We start from the raw sequence: 20,134 nt of genomic DNA, 5'->3' as shown, positions 1-20,134 counted from the left end.
AGAAAATGTTTGAGTTCCATATCCCTTTAAAGGGTTAAAAGGCCTTGGCAAGCTTGTGGGGCTGTGCGGATTGCCTGGTGCCCGTCACTGGCGTAGGACGAGCTGTGTTGTTTGTGAGGTGACTGAGACTTTATACAAAAGATAAGCGGTTTCTTGTAATGAACAAATATGGGATAAACTAACTCACTACCGTTGTCCAAGGTGAATTAATCACTATAACTATTTGCATTTAATGTTCTCAATTCAATTATTTAGCACAAATAGAAATTTCACAGAAATAACAGAAAATAAAACAGCTCATTTGTGATAAAGGACTTACGCAAACAAATATATAATAACTTAAAACTGTAACGGCTAGATTACGAGTCTTGCGTTAGGGTTAAAAAGAGGTCCCAACGCTGCTTTTATTACGAGACTGGCAGGTACAGGTGTCCCACTCACTTTTCTTCCGCGACTTGGGCATACCGCAAATACCCTTACGTAAATTGTGTATCCTATCTTTTTAATGGGATTTGCCTAACGCCGGTATTACAAGTCTTGGAAGAAGTGAGCAGTAGATGCTCTCCTGTCAAGACTTCTACCGCATTTAAAAGTCAGTAGTTAAGAGTTTTATGGGCTAATGCCGTAACATAAAACTCTTAACTAAAGTGCTAAAAAGTACACTAACACCCATAAACTACCTATTAACCTCTAAACCGAGCCCCCCCCCCCACATCGCAAACACTTAAATACATTTTTTTAACCCCTAATCTGCCGACCGGACATCGCCGCCACTTCAATAAATATAATGACCCCTAAACCGCCGCACTCCCGCCTTGCAAACACTAGTTAAATTTTAATTAACCCCTAATCTGCCGTCCCTAACATCGCCGACACCTACCTACATTTATTAACCCCTAATCTGCCGACCCCAACATCACTGCAACTATATTAAATGTATTAACCCCTAAGTCTAACCCTAACACCTCCTAACTTAAATATAATTTAAATAAAACGAAATAAAATTAATACAATTAAATAAATTATTCCTATTTAAAACTTAATACTTACCGATAAAATAAACCCTAAGATAGCTACAATATAACTAATAGTTACATTGTAGCTAGCTTAGGGTTTATTTTTATTTTACATGCAACTTTTTATTTATTTTAACTAGGTACAATAGTTATTAAATAGTTATTAACTATTTAATAACTACCTAGATAAAATAAAGACAAATTTACCTGTAAAATAAATCCTAACCTAAATTACAATTACACCTAATACTACACTATAATTAAAATAATTTCCTAAATTAACTACAATTAACTACAATAAAATAAAATAAACTAAAGTACAAAAAAACAAACACTAAATTACAGAAAAAAATAAGATAATTACAAGAATTTTAAACTAATTACACCTAATCTAATCCCCCTAATAAAATAAAAAAGCCCCCCAAAATAAAAAAAAATCCCTAGCCTATACTAAATTACAAATAGCCCTTAAAAGGGCTTTTTGCGGGGCATTGCCCCAAAGTAATCAGCTCTATTACCTGTAAAAAAAAGTACAATACCCCCCCAACATTACAACCCTCCACCCACACACCCAACCCTACTCTAAAACCCACCCAATCCCCCCTTAATAAAACACTACCCACTTGAAGATCACCCTACCTTGAGACGTCTTCACCCAACCGGGCAGAAGTGGTCTTCCAGAGGGGCAGAAGTCTTCATCCGATCCGGGCAGAAGAGGACCTCCAGACGGGCAGAATTCTTCATCCAGACCGCATCTTTTATCTTCATCCATCCGTCGAGGAGCGGCTCCATCTTGAAGACATCCGACGCGGAGCATCCATCCAGACCGACGACTACCCGACTAATGACTGTTCCTTTAAATGACGTCATCCAAGATGGCGTCCCTTGAATTCCGATTGGCTGATAGGATTCTATCAATCAATCGGAATTAAGGTAGGAAAAATCCTATTTAGGTCCTCTTCTGCCCGGATCGGATGAAGACTTCTGCCCCTCTGGAGGACCACTTCTGCCCGGTTGAGTGAAGATGTCTCAAGTTAGGGTGATCTTCAAGGGGGTAGTGTTAGGTTTTATTAAGGGGGGATTGGTGGGTTTTAGAGTAGGGTTGGGTGTGTGGGTGGTGGTTTGTAATGTTGGGGGGGTATTGTACTTTTTTTTTTTTTTACAGGTAATAGAGCTGATTACTTTGGGGCAATGCCCTGCAAAAGGCCCTTTTAAGGGCTATTTGTAATTTAGTATAGGGTAGGGATTTTTTATTTTGGGGGGCTTTTTTATTTTATTAGGGGGATTAGAGTAGGTGTAATTAGTTTAAAATTCTTGTAATTACTTTATTTTTTGTATTTTAGTGGTTTTTTTTCGTACTTTAGTTTATTTAATTTAATTGTATTTAATTGTAGTTAGTTTAGGTAATTAATTTAATTATAGTGTAGTGTTAGATGTAATTGTAACTTAGGTTAGGGTTTATTTACAGGTAAATTTGTACTTATTCTATCTAGGTAATTATTAAATAGTTAATAACTATTTAATAGCTATTGTACCTAGTTAAAATAAATACAAAGTTGCCTGTAAAATAAAAATAAATCCTAAGATAGCTACAATGTAACTATTAGTTATATTGTAGCTATCTTAGGGTTTATTTTACAGGTAAGTATTTTTTTTTTTTTAAATAGGAATAATTAATTTAATTGTAGTAATTTTATTTAGATTATTTTAAATTATATTTAAGTTAGGGGGTGTTAGGGTTAGTGTTAGACTTAGATTTAGGGGTTAATATATTTATTATAGTGGCGGCAATGTTGGGGGTGGCAGATTAGGGGTTAATAAGTGTAGGTAGGTGGTGGCGATGTTGGGGTGGCAGATTAGGGGTTAATAAATATAGTGTAGGGTTCGGCGATGTTGTGAGCAGCAGATTAGGGGTTCATAAGTATAATGTAGGTGGCGGCGGTGTCCGGAGTGGCAGATTAGGGGCTAAATAATATAATGTAGGTGTCGGGGGCGGCAGATTAGGGGTTAATAAGTGTAAGATTAGGGGTGTTTAGACTCGGGGTTCATGTTAGGTTGTTAGGTGTAGACAAAAATTTACTTTCCCCATAGGAATCAATGGGGCTGCGTTAGGAGCTGAACGCTGCTTTTTTGCAGGTGTTAGTTTTTTTTTCAGCAGATTCTGCCTCATTGATTCCTATGGGGAAATTGTGCACGAGCACGTTTTACCAGCTCACCGCTACCGTAAGCAGCGCTGGTATTACAGTGAGATGTGGAACAAAATTTTGCTCTCCGCTCACTTTTTAGAGGCTAACGCCGGGTTGAAAAAAACCCGTAATACCAGCGTTGTCTGTAGGTGAGCTGAAACTGCTCGTTAGCACTGCACCCCTGTTACCGCAAAACTCGTAATGTTGCTGTAAGTGTGTTTATACAAACAGTTAACCTGATACACAAAAACAAAAGATGTTGCTAAGATTAGAACACTGACTGGTTATGAGTTAGATTCACTAACTGCTCCTTTATCATCCCCAGATCCTTGCTACAGCAATATGCTAATACTCACTGGTGTCCCTTTTTAGTGAATTCATGGTGTTTAAACGTAAGCTAGCAACGTACGTGATATGGAGTTTACTACCTGCAATTGTCCTGAATTTGTGAAGCTGGTCACAATTTGTCTGTGTACACTTTGTTATTATTCACTGTTAGTTTATTGAAAGACTGCAATAAAATATTGTAACAAATATTGCAACAGGTTCTTAAAAGGGCCATTATAGTAGAAAACTGACATACTGTAATTCAGCAGACATTGTAATTTTACATTACCACAAAGGGATTAAAAACACAGTAGAAGTGCACCTCATGAAACACAGAGCATTGCTGGTCCTGAGCGGCTGGCTGCTGCTGCTGATCAAATCAGCAGCACTATTGTCACAATTCAGATGAGCAACTAGCACTGCTGATTGTATCTGTCAGTTTCTGCTCAGCACCAGCAGTGCTCCGAGGGTCTCAGCATGTCAGCTGTTTGTTTTAAGCCCTTTTTGGTAGTAAAGGGTTGATAGTCTTAAAGGACCAATGAATACAGTAGATTTGCATAAACAACAAATGCATGCTGAGACAATACCATAGCATTTAGTCTAAATGAGTAATAGGTTTTTTCTATATCCTCCTCCTATATCATGTGACAGCCGTCAGCCAATCACAAACACGTATATATGTATATTCTGTGAATTCTTGTAAATGCTCAGTAGCAGATGGTGACTAAAAAAGTGTAAAAATAAAAAAACTGCACATTTTGTTCATGGAAATTAATTGGAAAGTTATTACAAAATTGCATTATCTGTGAGCTGTGTATTATTAGTGTTACTTGTACACATGAGCTGTGTATTATTAGTATTACTTGTACACATGAGCTGTGTATTATTAGTATTACTTGTACACATGAGCTGTGTATTATTAGTATTACTTGTACACATGAGCTGTTTATTATTAGTGTTACTTGTACACATGAGCTGTGTATTATTAGTGTTACTTGTACACATGAGCTGTGTATTAGTGTATTACTTGTACACATGAGCTGTGTATTATTAGTGTATTACTTGTACACATGAGCTGTGCATTATTAGTGTTACTTGTACACATGAATTGCATAGTTGCCAACATTTCCAAAAGAATTCCAGGGACACTTTGCAGCAGAGCAAGCAAGCGGGTTACTTGAGTATTAACAATCTACTGTTCAACTGCTCCACCCACACAGTTCTGCAATCAAAAAACACCCATTTGAAAGTAATGGTATAATTTAGACTTATCCATAGTTTATTATACAGATTACAGCATCAAGCTCTTACACCTACCCAGTCTCTGGAACACATTCTGGGCATATGGTTATTTTTACAACACAGCATCAACATTAGAAAGACAAATAATATGTGAATCCATTCAATAATAATAATATTCCATTAGGAATGAATTATATATAAATAACACACTATATCTATTTATCATCTATCTATCTGTATATATGTATGTGTGTGTGTGTGTGTATATATGTATATGCAAACAACAAATGTTGTGCAAAAGAGATTTTCAGGGACATTTCCAGGGACAAAAAAAATCCAGGGACATACAACAAAATCCAGGGACTGTCCCTGGAAATCAGGGACTGTTGGCAACTATGGAATTGTGTATTATTAGTATTACTTGTACACATGAGCTGTGCATTATTAGTGTTACTTGTACACATGAGCTGTGCATTATTAGTGTATTACTTGTACACATGAGCTGTGCATTATTAGTGTTACTTGTACACATGAGCTGTGTATTATTAGTGTATTACTTGTACACATGAGCTGTGTATTATTAGTGTGACTTGTACACATGAGCTGTGTATTATTAGTATTACTTGTACACATGAGCTGTGCATTATTAGTGTTACTTGTACACATGAGCTGTGTATTATTAGTGTTACTTGTACACATGAGCTGTGTATTATTAGTGTATTACTTGTACACATGAGCTGTGCATTATTAGTATTACTTGTACACATGAGCTGTGTATTATTAGTGTTACTTGTACACATGAGCTGTGTATTATTAGTATTACTTGTACACATGAGCTGTGTATTATTAGTATTACTTGTACACATGAGCTGTGTATTATTAGTGTATTACTTGTACACATGAGCTGTGTATTATTAGTATTACTTGTACACATGAGCTGTGTATTGTTAGTGTTACTTGTACACATGAGCTGTGTATTATTAGTGTTACTTGTACACATGAGCTGTGTATTATTAGTGTTACTTGTACACATGAGCTGTGTATTAGTGTATTACTTGTACACATGAGCTGTGTATTATTAGTGTTACTTGTACACATGAGCTGTGTATTAGTGTATTACTTGTACACATGAGCTGTGTATTATTAGTGTTACTTGTACACATGAGCTGTGTATTAGTGTATTACTTGTATACATGAGCTGTGTATTATTAGTATTACTTGTACACATGAGCTGTGTATTATTAGTGTTACTTGTACACATGAGCTGTGTATTATTAGTGTATTACTTGTATACATGAGCTGTGTATTATTAGTATTACTTGTACACATGAGCTGTGTATTATTAGTGTTACTTGTACACATGAGCTGTGTATTATTAGTGTATTACTTGTATACATGAGCTGTGTATTATTAGTATTACTTGTACACATGAGCTGTGTATTATTAGTATTACTTGTACACATGAGCTGTGTATTATTAGTGTATTACTTGTACACATGAGCTGTGTATTATTAGTATTACTTGTACACATGAGCTGTGTATTATTAGTGTATTACTTGTACACATGAGCTGTGTATTATTAGTATTACTTGTACACATGAGCTGTTTATTATTAGTGTTACTTGTACACATGAGCTGTGTATTATTAGTATTACTTGTACACATGAGCTGTGTATTATTAGTATTACTTGTACACATGAGCTGTGTATTATTAGTGTATTACTTGTACACATGAGCTGTGTATTATTAGTGTTACTCGTACACATGAGCTGTGCATTATATTAATTAAGTAGCAGGTCATTGGAATTATCAAGTAGCTCAAGTGAATGTTTATTCTCATATACTGCCCCTCCCCCTATACCTGTGGTTGTAACAAGAACTACATAATATGTCAGCACTTTCTAACTAATGTATAACACAAATGATGGGCTGGTTATTCCTGGGACTATGTGAAACTAACAAACACTTAGTGGTAGCCCAGGTCATGTTTATTATAAAGATACAAGAATAAAGGAGAAGGGGAATGGGACTTACTGGAAGTATTTTATGAAACTTGATACCTGAGTAAGTTTCTTGTGCTGGGGATCTGTATCACGCACTGGCTGTCTTCTCATTGCCCTGCGCTGGCCTTGCATAACCTCACACTATTTCTAAAAAGTCAGCAATTCCTATAATCCCCTGTTCCCAAAGAGTGGTGCAATTTGTGTCTTCCAGACAAGTGCGTTTTGCTTATTCCTGGATTTTCCTCCTTATTATCACAATTCCCTCACTGCAAAGTGCTGGCAGGAGGTGTGAGTCACAGATCACGCTGCTAATTGCCAGTTGTGCATCAGCACACAACATCAAAACAAACTTAACCCTTTGTCTGCCGCAGAGGGCTGCAGTGTGTTGCTCTTTTTTTGGCAGTAAGGGCATCCAAATCAGTCTCAAAGCAAATTTTAGTTAATAAAAAGACGAGAAAACTCCTTCCCCAGTGAGTGCAGTGCCTACATAAAGACATAAAGACTGTGTTTGCACCTGAGTAGGGGATTGTGGGTAAGAAAATGCAAATTAGCATCTCGGTGCCTCACAGCTAACGGTACCGGTTTTTAACATGGATTCCCTTTTGCTAACTTTGTGCTACTCCTATTTCATACTGTTTTATATAGTAAGTTTTATATAGTAAGTTTTATATAGTAAGTTTTATATAGTAAGTTTTATATAGTAAGTTTTATATAGTAAGTTTTATATAGTAAGTTTTATATAGTAAGTTTTATATAGTAAGTTTTATATAGTAAGTTTTATATAGTAAGTTTTATATAGTAAGTTTTATATAGTAAGTTTTATATAGTAAGTTTTATATAGTAAGTTTTATATAGTAAGTTTTATGTAGTAAGTTTTATATAGTAAGTTTTATATAGTAAGTTTTATATAGTAAGTTTTATATAGTAAGTTTTATGTAGTAAGTTTTATATAGTAAGTTTTATATAGTAAGTTTTATATAGTAAGTTTTATATAGTAAGTTTTATATAGTAAGTTTTATGTAGTAAGTTTTATATAGTAAGTTTTATATAGTAAGTTTTATATAGTAAGTTTTATATAGTAAGTTTTATATAGTAAGTTTTATGTAGTAAGTTTTATATAGTAAGTTTTATATAGTAAGTTTTATATAGTAAGTTTTATATAGTAAATTAAGCAAATGAAACTGAACTAAATGACAATAGCTACACACTATTAATCTGTAGTAAACAAGGGAGTTTAGGATAAGATTATACTGCTAGATAAAGGGTTATCCAGGGCACCGGACAACGCATTGGGCTGCACATTTCAATAAGATAGGGAGCTTTGTAAGACCGGCAATGAAAGTGCTGCAGCCAACCATACAAACTGCTTATTTCATTGCTTTTTACAGTAATTGGAGCTTTTATGTGAGTAACCTATATGATCATTTAAATGCACATAGATCAATTACATCTGTTAATAGAAACATATTTGTATTATACACGTGTTGGCAAAAATGCTACTAGTAAATGTTAGCACGGTTTTAGTGTTGGTATTTTTCTCTGCACGTGCGTGTGACACATAGCTAGATATTCTTAGTGCACCAGGATTTTAAATACAGCAGCTGCTCAGAGTGCCAGTGGGGCTTGTATCATGTCAGTAATTAACAGATTGAGTCATTAGCAGATGGTACAAGCACCTTAGACTCTCTGAGCAAGTGCTGTGTTTAAACTGCTGGTGCACGGTGCATACTTAAATACACATTTGAAACAGCATTAGTCTGTATTAGAAGCATTTTTGCTGATACGTGAGTTTTACACAAATGCTTCTATTCAAAACTGAAACGCATCCATGTAGATTCCAATTTTGGCTGAAATGCCCCTTTTAAGTTGATTTAGACCACATAAATCCATTTCAAGGGGATGTATACTGGTTTTATTAATCACTTTAGCTGTGTGCATAGTGTAGATGGTTGCACAAGTGACTTCTGCACAAGAAATAACCTCATTTCTAAACGTATTTAGTAAAAAAGCTCATATTTAGTACTTTTAATAGCAAAGTAGTTAAACAATTAAAGTTAGCTCTAGCAATTCTAAGCTGAACATGGCTGGTAATTGATGGCTGTCTCCGGGCCAGTAGTTCATTCTGAGGGGCCGACTTACCAATGTCTGGCGGACATGATATGCTGTAGCGTATCTGAATGCCGGCAGCATTCGTTGTCGGCATTTAACATTGCACAAGACGTTCTGGTGAACTGCTTGTGCAATGCCGCCCCCTGCAGATTTGTGTGTCATTCAACCCGATCGTATAGGATCCGCCGGATTGATCTCTGCAGTCTCAGAGGCAGTGGACCAGTTAAGGAGCCTGAAGGCTTGCGCGGAAAAAGGGGCATTGGGGGCATTCGCCCCTTGATAAATCGGCCCCTGAGTTTGGAGCTTTAACTATGTGTTTAATACATACGCATAGACAAGCATAAGATACTGTTTTAGTGCATTCAGACATTTCCTTTATGTCTCTTTAAGCACGTTTGTTGTGTGACCAATATACTCTTTAGCCTGGGAGAATCTACTTAAATATATCTCCCCTACGACTGAGATCTTCACCTGATGCCTACTGTACCCCTTGTACGTCCTGCCTTGTACTTAGAGATAATTGTGTTTGATGTTAACATAAGTAGCCAGTAAGGTCAGGAGCACTAAACCTTCAGTAGCAGCATATGTGTAATACACAACCAGTAAAGCAAGTTTGTTTCCTTTTAGGCAGAATTAGCCACAAGCTAACAAGACACCTGTTATTATTGTTTGTATACAGCTACAGGATACATGGGGATATACAATGACAAGGATGTGTGATAAAATACAAAACATAACAGTCTAAACAAATCTAGGTAATGGGCCGTGCTCTGAAGAGCTGACAATCTACAGAATGAGGGTGCAGAGACATAAGGTCTGGGGTAGCTTGTGACATGTAGTTGCAGGAGCAAGTCACGGCAGTTATAGATTTATTTGTGCTAGGAGAGGTAAAGTCTACCATAGAATTGTTATTGTTTTAAAAGACAGATAATCCCTTTATTACCCATTCCCCAGTTTTACATAACCAACACAGTTATATTAATATACGTTTTACCTCTGTGTTTACCTTGTATCTAAGAACCTTCTGACAGCCCCCTGATCACAGGACTGTGACTATTATCGATTGTCTTGCATTTAGTATTGTGTTGTGCAAACTCTTAAAGTGAATGTCAAGTTTGATGACTCAGTGCCCGTTTTTTAAAAATCCTATTAAAAACAGGGGCGCTTTCATTCATCAAACTTTACATTTCATTTGTTTTGTTAAAATACTTACAGTTTAATCTTGAAAGTCGCTCCAGCGTTTTCCACGCCCGTCGCAAGCCTCTTCATATGTCAAAAATGACGAATCTGGCTTCCTCCAATCACGGCGTTGCCTCAGGCAATGGTTCCTCTGGAGGGGAAGCCGTGATTGGAGGATGCTGTATAAGTCATTGCTGACGTATGAAGCGACGAGCGGAAGGAGGAGGAATGGCTGGAGCGGCTTTCAAGATTAAAAGGTAAGTATTTTAACAAAACAAGTGAAATGTAAAGTTTAATGAATAAAAGTGCCCCTGTTTTTAATAGGGTTTTTAAAAACCGGGCACTGATTCATCAAACTTGACATTCACTTTAAATAACTCCCTGTGCATTAACACAGTGTTATATATACCCACATGATCTTATCAGTCTCTTGTTGTGAAAAGCAATTTTAAATGCATGTGATAAGAGGCAACCCTCAAGGGCTTAGAAATTAGCATATGAGTGTACCTAGGATTAGTTTCAACTAAGAATACCAAGAGAACAAAGCAAATTTGATGATAAAAGTAAATTGGAAAGTTGATTAAAATTACAAGTCCTATCTGAATAATGAAAGTTTAATTTAGACTAGACTGTCCCTTTAAGCTTCTCTATACAGGGGGTTTTCATTAGCGGCTGATGATTTACAAGGACTGATGGAGCGAGGTAGAGAGTTCAGAAGCAGCAGCGTGTGACAAGTCTTTGAGGCCCCATAAAAATATAGGGGCCCTTAAAATCTGAATCTAAGGTGCCTCGTTCAGCTCACTAGACCACGCTCTTACCATCTCTCCCCTAGGGAAGTACCCAGAAAGTATTACAAAAATGATTGTTTAATTCTGTCACTTAACTACTGACACCCTACTAAACAGTACCTATATTCACCACCTATACTCAAAATGTGCTGTATATGTTTGCCTGTATAGCACTATGGTTGTGAAGCCAGTGTTGTTACTGGTAAAAGATGTCCCAAAATAGAATATAGCTAGAGCCCCCTAGTGTCCTGATTTGGCGCTGTTCCGTTTTCACCTGTTTGGGTTTTAACCTTCATTATGTTCATTGCGAATTTGCTGCCATCTAGTGGTAAATAAAAGTACTTATTTTTTTAAAATACCAGTGTAGGTTTAAAAAAAAAAAAAAAAAAAAATCTCAGAATTTGCTGATGCATGTTTGACGCATTTCAGGACAACCATGGAAATCACTTTTAAATTAACTTTGTTCTGGACATATTTTAACTTTCAGAAAATTCTGCATTTGTGATTGTTAGATACATGCATACATTTCATGGTCCCTTAAACTGGGTCTAAAACAAATTGTGCTAGATTACAAGCAGGGATAGGCAAGGATCAAGGCTGTGGCAGACATTTCCAAAGTACAGACCTTAGTGAAGGACACCAAGATACATTTCAAATTAAAAACATTAAAAAAAACACTCTTTACGAGAGGGTAGTGGATTCATGGTGGAAAAGCCAACCAGCAGAAGTGGTAGAGACTGTGAAGGAGTTTAAAAATGCATGGGATAGGCATAAGGTTATGCTAGGCATAAGATAAATTGGGCAGACTAGAATGGTTAATCTGTCAACACATTCTAAGTTTCTATAAGTCAGGAGAGCTGCACTTTGCAGTCAAATGTGCTGCTTGTTGGTTGCCCCTGGTCCAGTTCCACAAGTACAAATTAGTCATCTAATCAAACAAGTTTAAAATAACATTTATATAAAGACCGCTTTTGGTATACTGGTATAAAATGTTTTAAGAATTCTAACCTTTCTTTTATTTTTTGTATTGAGAGTCTGCAACTCCTAACCAAACTCACCCACCTTGATGTTAATCGCATGATCATCATGGTAGGTTACCTACTTGGTTAGGTAAGGATTATTAGAGTAGGCGGCAGTCTTCTACACACAGACACCAGCACCACGCTGCCGCACATATCAAGGAATTGGGATGGGCCACGGCTCATCGGTGGTTGGCACAGGCTGCACTGCAGGCTGCTTGCTTCTTCCCTCTCTCTCATTCACTTTCCCAATACTAGGTGGCGTCCTGTGGGTGTGACCCCAACCCCGCAAAACGTGGTGCCGTCTGCATCAAGGAGGAGTCAGGACCAGAATTAATCTGTCCTACTCCTCCCTCCCCTACGCAAAATGGGTGGCAGACACTGCAAGGGCCAGTCACGGACATCAGTGTCCGTGTATGGACACCTTGCCTATCCCTGATTACAAGTGATACACTATTATTAGCACCGGTCGCGATAACCAATACCATGACCATGCTAACTTGCTAAACTAAACTTGTGAAACTGAAGACCTCATATAAAGGGTATGACTTTAAAAACGCAACATAAATACATTAAAATAAAGTGTTAACACTCATATATATATCCAGCGCTATGGAATTTTGCGGCGCTATACAAATAAATGATAATAATATATACATTATCTGGTATAAATTATTCATATAATTATTATTATTTTTTTATAAAGGTTAAAAGGTATATGGTATATGGCCAAGTATTTGATTGCAAAGGGCTATAATGTATATATGTTTCTAAATGTGTGTATGTATATATTTATATTTATATATATATATATATATATATATACTTTTTGAGCCCTTTCCACTCAAATACTCAAAACGTGATTATATTTGATTGCAAAGGGCTTTAATTATATATGTGTCTAAATATGTGTATGTGTATAAATGTGTGTGTATGTGTGTATATATATATATATATATATAGACATAGTCTTAGACATAGATATATGTAGATAGAAATAAATGCTTTCTTCTATGTGGAGAAAATCGTAATATGAAATATAAATAACTCACGGCTAGATTACGAGTTTTTGTCGGTAAGGCTTGCGGTGCTAACGCGCAGAATATGCTCACCGCTCACCTACAAACAACGCTGGTATTACAGGTTATTTTAAACCCGGCGTTAGCCGCAAAAAAGTGAGCGGAGAGCAAAATTTAGCTCCACATCTCACTGTTATACCAGAGCTGCTTACGGTAGCGGTGAGCTGGCTAAACGTGCTCGTGCACGATTTCCCCATAGGAATCAATGGGGCTGATTCGGCTGAAAAAAAAAGTCTAACACCTGCAAAAAAGCAGCGTTCAGCTCCTAACGCAGCCCCATTGATTCCTATGGGGAAATACTTTTTATGTCGACACCTAACACCCTAACATGAACCCCGAGTCTATACACCCCTAATATTACACTTATTAACCCCTAATCTACCGCCCCCGACATCGCCGCAACCTACATTATATTATTAACCCCTAATCTGCCACTCCGGACACCGCCGCCACCTACATTATACTTATGAACCCCTAATCCGTTGCCCCCAACATGGCTGACATCTACATTATAGTTATTAACCCCTATTCTGCCGCCCCCAATGTCGTCGCAACCTACCTACAATTATTAACCCCTAATCTGCCGCCCCCAATGTCGCCACCACTATAATAAAGTTATTAACCCTAACTTAAATATAATTTAAATAAATCTAAATAAAAATACTATTATTAAATAAATTATTCCTATTTAAAGCTAAATACCTATAAAATAAACCATAAGATAACTACAATATAACTAATAGTTACATTGTAGCTAGGTTAGGGTTTATTTTTATTTTACAGGCAAGTTTGTATTTATTTTAACTAGGTAGAATAGTTATTAAATAGTTATTAACAATTTAATAACTTCCTAGTTAAAATACAAATATACCTGTAAAATAAATCCTAACCTAAGTTACAATTACACCTAACACTACACTATAATTAAATAAATTACCTAAATTAACTACAATTAATTGCAATTAAATTAAACTAAATTCCGAAAAAAACAAACACTAAATTACAGAAAATAATAAAATAATTACAATTTTTTTAAACTAATTACACCTAATCTAATCCCCTAATAAAATAAAAAAGCCCCCCAAAATAATAAAAATCCCTACCCTATACTAAATTACAAATAGCCCTTAAAAGGGCTTTTTTCAGGGCATTGCCCCAAAGTAATCAGCTCTTTTACCTGTAAAAAAAAAAAAGACGATACCCCCCCACATTACAACCCACCACCCACACACCCAACCCTACTCTAAAACCCACCCAATCCCCCCTTAATAAAACCTAACACTACCCCCTTGAAGATCACCCTACCTTGAGACATCTTCACCCAACCGGGCAGAAGTGGTCCTCCAGACGGTCCGAAGTCTTCATCCTATCTGGGCAGAAGAGGTCCTCCAGACGGGCAGAAGTCTTCATCCAGGTGGCATCTTCTATCTTCATCCATCCGGAGCGGAGCGGGTCCATCTTCAAGACATCCGTCGCAGAGCATCTTCTTTGTTCGACGGCGACTGGAACAATGACGGGTCCTTTAAATGACGTCATCCAAGATGGCGTCCCTTCAATTTCGATTGGCTGATAGAATTCTATCAGCCAATCGGAATTAAGGTAGAAAAAATCCTATTGGCTGATCCAATCAGCCAATAGGATTTAGCTCGCATTCCATTGACTGTTCCAATCAGCCAACAGTATGCAAGCTCAATCCTATTGGCTGTTCTAATCAGCCAATAGGGTTGAACTTCAATCCTATTGGCTGATTGGATCAGCCAATAAGATTTTTTCTACCTTAATTATGATTGGCTGATAGAATTCTATCAGCCAATCGGAATTGAATGGATGCCATCTTGGATGACATCATTTAAAGGACCCGTCATTGTTACAGTCACCGTCGAATGAAGAGGATGCTCCGCTCCGGATGGATGAAGATAGAAGATGCCGCCTGGATGAAGACTTCTGTCCGTCTGAAGGACCTCTTCTGCCCGGATAGGATGAAGACTTCGGACCATCTGGAGGACCACTTCTGCCCGGTTGGGTGAAGACGTCTCAAGGTAGGGTGATCTTCAAGGGGATAGTGTTAGGTTTTATTAAGAGGGGATTGGGTGGGTTTTAGAGTAGGGTTGGGTGTGTGGGTGGTGGGTTGTAATGTTGGGGGGTGTATTGTCTTTTTTTTTTTTACAGGAAAAAGAGCTGATTACTTTGGGGCAATGCCCCGCAAAAAGCCCTTTTAAGGGCTATTTGTAATTTAGTATAGGGTAGGGATTTTTATTATTTTGGGGGGCTTTTTTATTTTATTAGGGGGATTAGATTAGGTGTAATTAGTTTAAATTTTTTTTAATTATTTTATTATTTTATTATTTTCTGTAATTTAGTTTGTTTGTTTTTCGTAATTTAGTTTATTCAATTTAATTGTAGTTAATTTAGGTAATTTAATTATAGTGTAGTGTTAGGTGTAGTTGTAACTTAGGTTAGTATTTATTTTAAAGGTATATTTGTATTTATTTTAACTAGGAAGTTATTAAAGGGATATTAAACTCAAAAAAATTCTTTCATGATACAGATAGGGAATACAATTTTAAACAACTTTCCAATGTACTTCTATTATTTAATTTGCTACATTTTTCAGATATCCTTTGTTGAAGAAATAGCAATGCATATGGGTGAGCCAATCACACGAGGCATCTATGTGCAACCGCCAATCAACATCTACTGTGCCTATCTAGATATGCTTTTCAGCAAAGGATATCAAGAGAATGAAGCATATTAGATAATAGAAGTAAATTAGAAAGTTGTTTACAATTGCATGCTCTATCTAAATTATTAAAGAAAAAATATGGGTTTAATGTACCTTTAAATAGTTAATAACTATTTAATAACTATTCTACCTAGTTAAAATAAATACAAAGTTGCCTGTAAAATAAAAATAAACCCTAAGCTATATACAAATGTAACTATTAGTTATATTGTAGCTAGTTTAGGGTTTATTTTATAGGTAAGTATTTAGTTTAAAATAGGAATAATTTATTTCATTTATTTTTTATTTCGATTTATTTAAATAATATTTAAGTTAGGGGGGTGTTAGGGTTGGGGTTAGATTTGGGGTTAATAAATTTAATATAGTGGCGGCGACGTTGGGGTCGGCAGATTAGGGGTTAATAAATGTAGGTAGGTGTCGGCGATGTTAGGGACGGCAGATTAGGGGTTAATAATATTTAACTAGTGTTTGTGAGGCGGGAGTGCGGCGGTTTAGGGGTTAATACATTTATTGAAGTGGCGGCGATGTCCGGTTGGGCAGATTAGGGGTTAACATTTTTAATATAGTGTTTGCGATGTGGGGGGGCCTTGTAGGGGTTAATAGGTAGTTTTTGGGTGTTAGTATACTTTTTAGCACTTTAGTTGAGTTTTATGTTACGGCGTTAGCCCATAAAACTCTTAACTACTGACTTTTAAATGCGGTAGGAGTCTTGACAGGAGAGGGTGTACCGCTCACTTTTTCCAAGACTCATAATACCGGCGTTAGGGAAAGCCCATTGAAAAGATAGTATACGCAATTTACGTAAGTGGATTTGCGGTATGCTCGAGTAGCGGAAAAAAAGTGAGCGGTACACCTGTACCTGCCAAACTCGTAATACCAGCGGGCGTTAAAAAGCAGCGTTGGGACCTCTCAACGCTGATTTTTAAGGCTAACGCAAGACTCGTAATCTAGGCGTCAGTTTTTTTAAATAACGCTCTCTAGTGAAGGCTATGGGGAGAAGACGTTAGCGTGGCCGAAATATCAGATGTTTTGCTCACACTCAAATGTTTTACTTTTAACTTGTAATATGCACACTAACCTGCCCACGTTAAGTTTACTTCCAGCTGTTTGTGTGCTCGAGCAAAACAGCTAAATAGCACACCAATTGTAATCTAGCCTATTATGTTTTGAGCATAATCGCTTCACAATTGCTAGTGCCCTTTTTATAACTGGAATTATTGTCATTAACACTTATTTGTAAAGTACTACTGAATTGCTATGTGTTTACTGACTGTATTGGAGGCTCTGTACAGGAATATAAATTTGTATAACGGAACAAGATTTCTTTGTTTATATTTACAAACACAGGTATAGATTACAAGGGGAGCACAAAAATACAGGTGGTATGGAGCGTTATTCTGAAGCTAGATTTAAATCCATACCGGTTGCACTTTTGCTCTCATATTAAGTCTGTAGTTAATATGATACGATGTCTGCAGTAGTATAGTGCGTGCTACACTATTCAGGTACATAGTCCAGATGCACATAATAGATTTCTATGGGGGCATCAACATAAAGCCAGTGAAGGGCAAACATTCCAGTCAAGTAGGGGAATGTTTGGTTAAGTTCTTTGCTATACTTTCCATGTTTGTATAAATAATAGAACTTTATACCTGTTGATCAAAAGCGCTAAAAAAAGGAAGTGGGATTTCGGCAAGCGTGGGAGCGCAAAATGTAACCAATGTTTTGTCATACAAGTTGTCATCTAGGCTAAAGTACTGAATGCAATAAATGAAATATGACACCTGCTAGGTTTTATTTAAATATTAGCGCTGCGGAATCTGTTGGCGCTCTACAAATAACCGATAATAATAAATACTAACTTTGATTGACAGTATGGTAATTTCTTCCTCACGCTACGTCTGCTGGGGGAGGGGGGTTAGGTATATTAGGGTTCTTCTGGTAAGTAAGGGGTGATATTTATGGCTTCTGTTTTTTCTGCTCACAGAGATTCCACGTTTGGACTTTGGAAACAATATGGAGAGACAATATTATGTTACGCGGCCTTCAGTGACACACAATGGCTTCCTATACAAGACCTCGTCTATGACCAAGCCCGTCAATGAGAGGAAGTCTAGGGAAGGTGAGAAACTAAATTCACATCTAGAGCCATGTGTTAAAGGGACATAGAAGTCACAATAAACTTTTATAAATCCGATAAAGAGTGCGATTTTAACAAATTCTCTTGTTTAAACCACCTACCTTCCAACAGTAACCATGACACCACCAACAGTAACCATGACACCACCAACAGTAACCATGGCACTACCAACAGTAACCATGGCACCACCAACAGTAACCATGGCACCACTTCCATGAGGACAGAAAAGTTTTAATTTACTTATTTCTCCAACATAGGTGTGTCCGGTCCACGGCGTCATCCTTACTTGTGGGATATTCTCTTCCCCAACAGGAAATGGCAAAGAGCCCAGCAAAGCTGGTCACATGATCCCTCCTAGGCTCCGCCTACCCCAGTCATTCTCTTTGCCGTTGTACAGGCAACATCTCCACGGAGATGGCTTAGAGTTTTTTAGTGTTTAACTGTAGTTTTTATTATTCAATCAAGAGTTTGTTATTTTAAAATAGTGCTGGTATGTACTATTTACTCTGAAACAGAAAAGAGATGAAGATTTCTGTTTGTATGAGGAAAATGATTTTAGCAACCGTTACTAAAATCCATGGCTGTTCCACACAGGACTGTTGAGAGGAATTAACTTCAGTTGGGGGAACAGTGAGCAGTCTTTTGCTGCTTGAGGTATGACACATTCTAACAAGACGATGTAATGCTGGAAGCTGTCATTTTCCCTATGGGATCCGGTAAGCCATTTTTATTCACACAGTAAATAAGGGCTTCACAAGGGCTTATTAAGACTGTAGACATTTTCTGGGCTAAATCGATCATATTTACACATATTTAGCCTTGAGGAATCATTTAATCTGGGTATTTTTTGTAAAATAATATCGGCAGGCACTGTTTTAGACACTTTATTCTATTGGGGCTTTCCCTAATCATAGTCAGAGCCTCATTTTCGCGCCGGTATGGCGCACTTGTTTTTGAGAACAGCATGACATGCAGCTGCATGTGTGTGGAGCTCTGATACATAGAAAAGTCTTTCTGAAGGCATTATTTGGTATCGTATTCCCCTTTGGGCTTGGTTGGGTCTCAGCAAAGCAGATTCCAGGGACTGTAAAGGGGTTAAATATAAAAACGGCTCCGGTTCCGTTATTTTAAGGGTTAAAGCTTCCAAATTTGGTGTGCAATACTTTTAAGGCTTTAAGACACTGTGGTGAAATTTTGGTGAATTTTGAACAATTCCTTCATACTTTTTCGCAATTGCAGTAATAAAGTGTGTTCAGTTTAAAATTTAAAGTGACAGTAACGGTTTTATTTTAAAACGTTTTTTGTGCTTTGTTATCAAGTTTATGCCTGTTTAACATGTCTGAACTACCAGATAGATTGTGTTCTGACTGTGGGGAAGCCAAGGTTCCTTTTCATTTAAATAGATGTGATTTATGTCATAATAAATTTAGTAAAAATGATGCCCAAGATGATTCCTCAAGTGAGGGGAGTAAGCATGGTACTGCATCATCCCCTCCTTCGTCTACACCAGTTTTGCCCATACAGGAGGCCCCTAGTACATCTAGCGCGCCAATACTCCTTACTATGCAACAATTAACGGCTGTAATGGATAATTCTATCAAAAACATTTTAGCCAATATGCCCACTTATCAGCGAAAGCGCGACTGCTCTGTTTTAGAAAATACTGAAGAGCATGAGGCCGCTGATGATATTGTTTCTGAAGGGCCCCTACACCAGTCTGAGGGGGCCAGGGAGGTTTTGTCTGAGGGAGAAATTTCAGATTCAGGAAAAATTTCTCAACAAGCTGAACCTGATGTGATTACTTTTAAATTTAAGTTGGAACATCTCCGCGCTCTGCTTAAGGAGGTGTTATCCAATTTGGATGATTGTGTTTATCTGGTCATTCCAGAAACACTATGTAAAATGGACAAGTTCCTAGAGGCCCCGGGGCCCCCCGAAGCTTTTCCTATACTCAAGCGGGTGGCGTACATTGTTAATAAAGAATGGGACAGGCCCGGTGTACCTTTCGTACCTCCCCCCATATTTAAAAAAATGTTTCCTATAGTCGACCCTAGAAAGGACTTATGGCAGACAGTCCCCAAGGTCGAGGGGGCGGTTTCTACTCTAAACAAGCGCACCACTATACCCATAGAAGATAGTTGTGCTTTCCAAGATCCTATGGATAAAAAATTAGAAGGTTTGCTAAAAAAGATGTTTGTTCAGCAAGGTTACCTTCTACAACCAATTGCATGCATTGTCCCTGTCACTACAGCCGCGTGTTTCTGGTGCGATGAGCTAGAAAAGGCGATTATTAGTAATTCTTC

General features: G+C 37.2%; 1 protein-coding gene across 2 annotated transcripts in view; it reads left to right on the top strand.

Moving 5' to 3' along the window:
- The window catches only part of ARAP1 (ArfGAP with RhoGAP domain, ankyrin repeat and PH domain 1), an 860,101-nt gene that overhangs the window by 739,759 nt on the left and 100,208 nt on the right, over window positions 1-20,134 (top strand). For both annotated transcript variants that reach the window (XM_053708778.1, XM_053708779.1), the window contains one exon: window positions 17,679-17,813. In XM_053708778.1, the coding sequence (XP_053564753.1) occupies window positions 17,679-17,813 (135 nt within the window). The remainder of the gene's footprint in view (window positions 1-17,678; window positions 17,814-20,134) is intronic.

This window comes from Bombina bombina, chromosome 3 (genome assembly GCF_027579735.1).
Source record: "Bombina bombina isolate aBomBom1 chromosome 3, aBomBom1.pri, whole genome shotgun sequence".
In the NCBI taxonomy this organism is placed as follows: Eukaryota; Metazoa; Chordata; class Amphibia; order Anura; family Bombinatoridae; genus Bombina; species Bombina bombina.
This window is presented reverse-complemented; position numbering and strand designations above follow the sequence as displayed.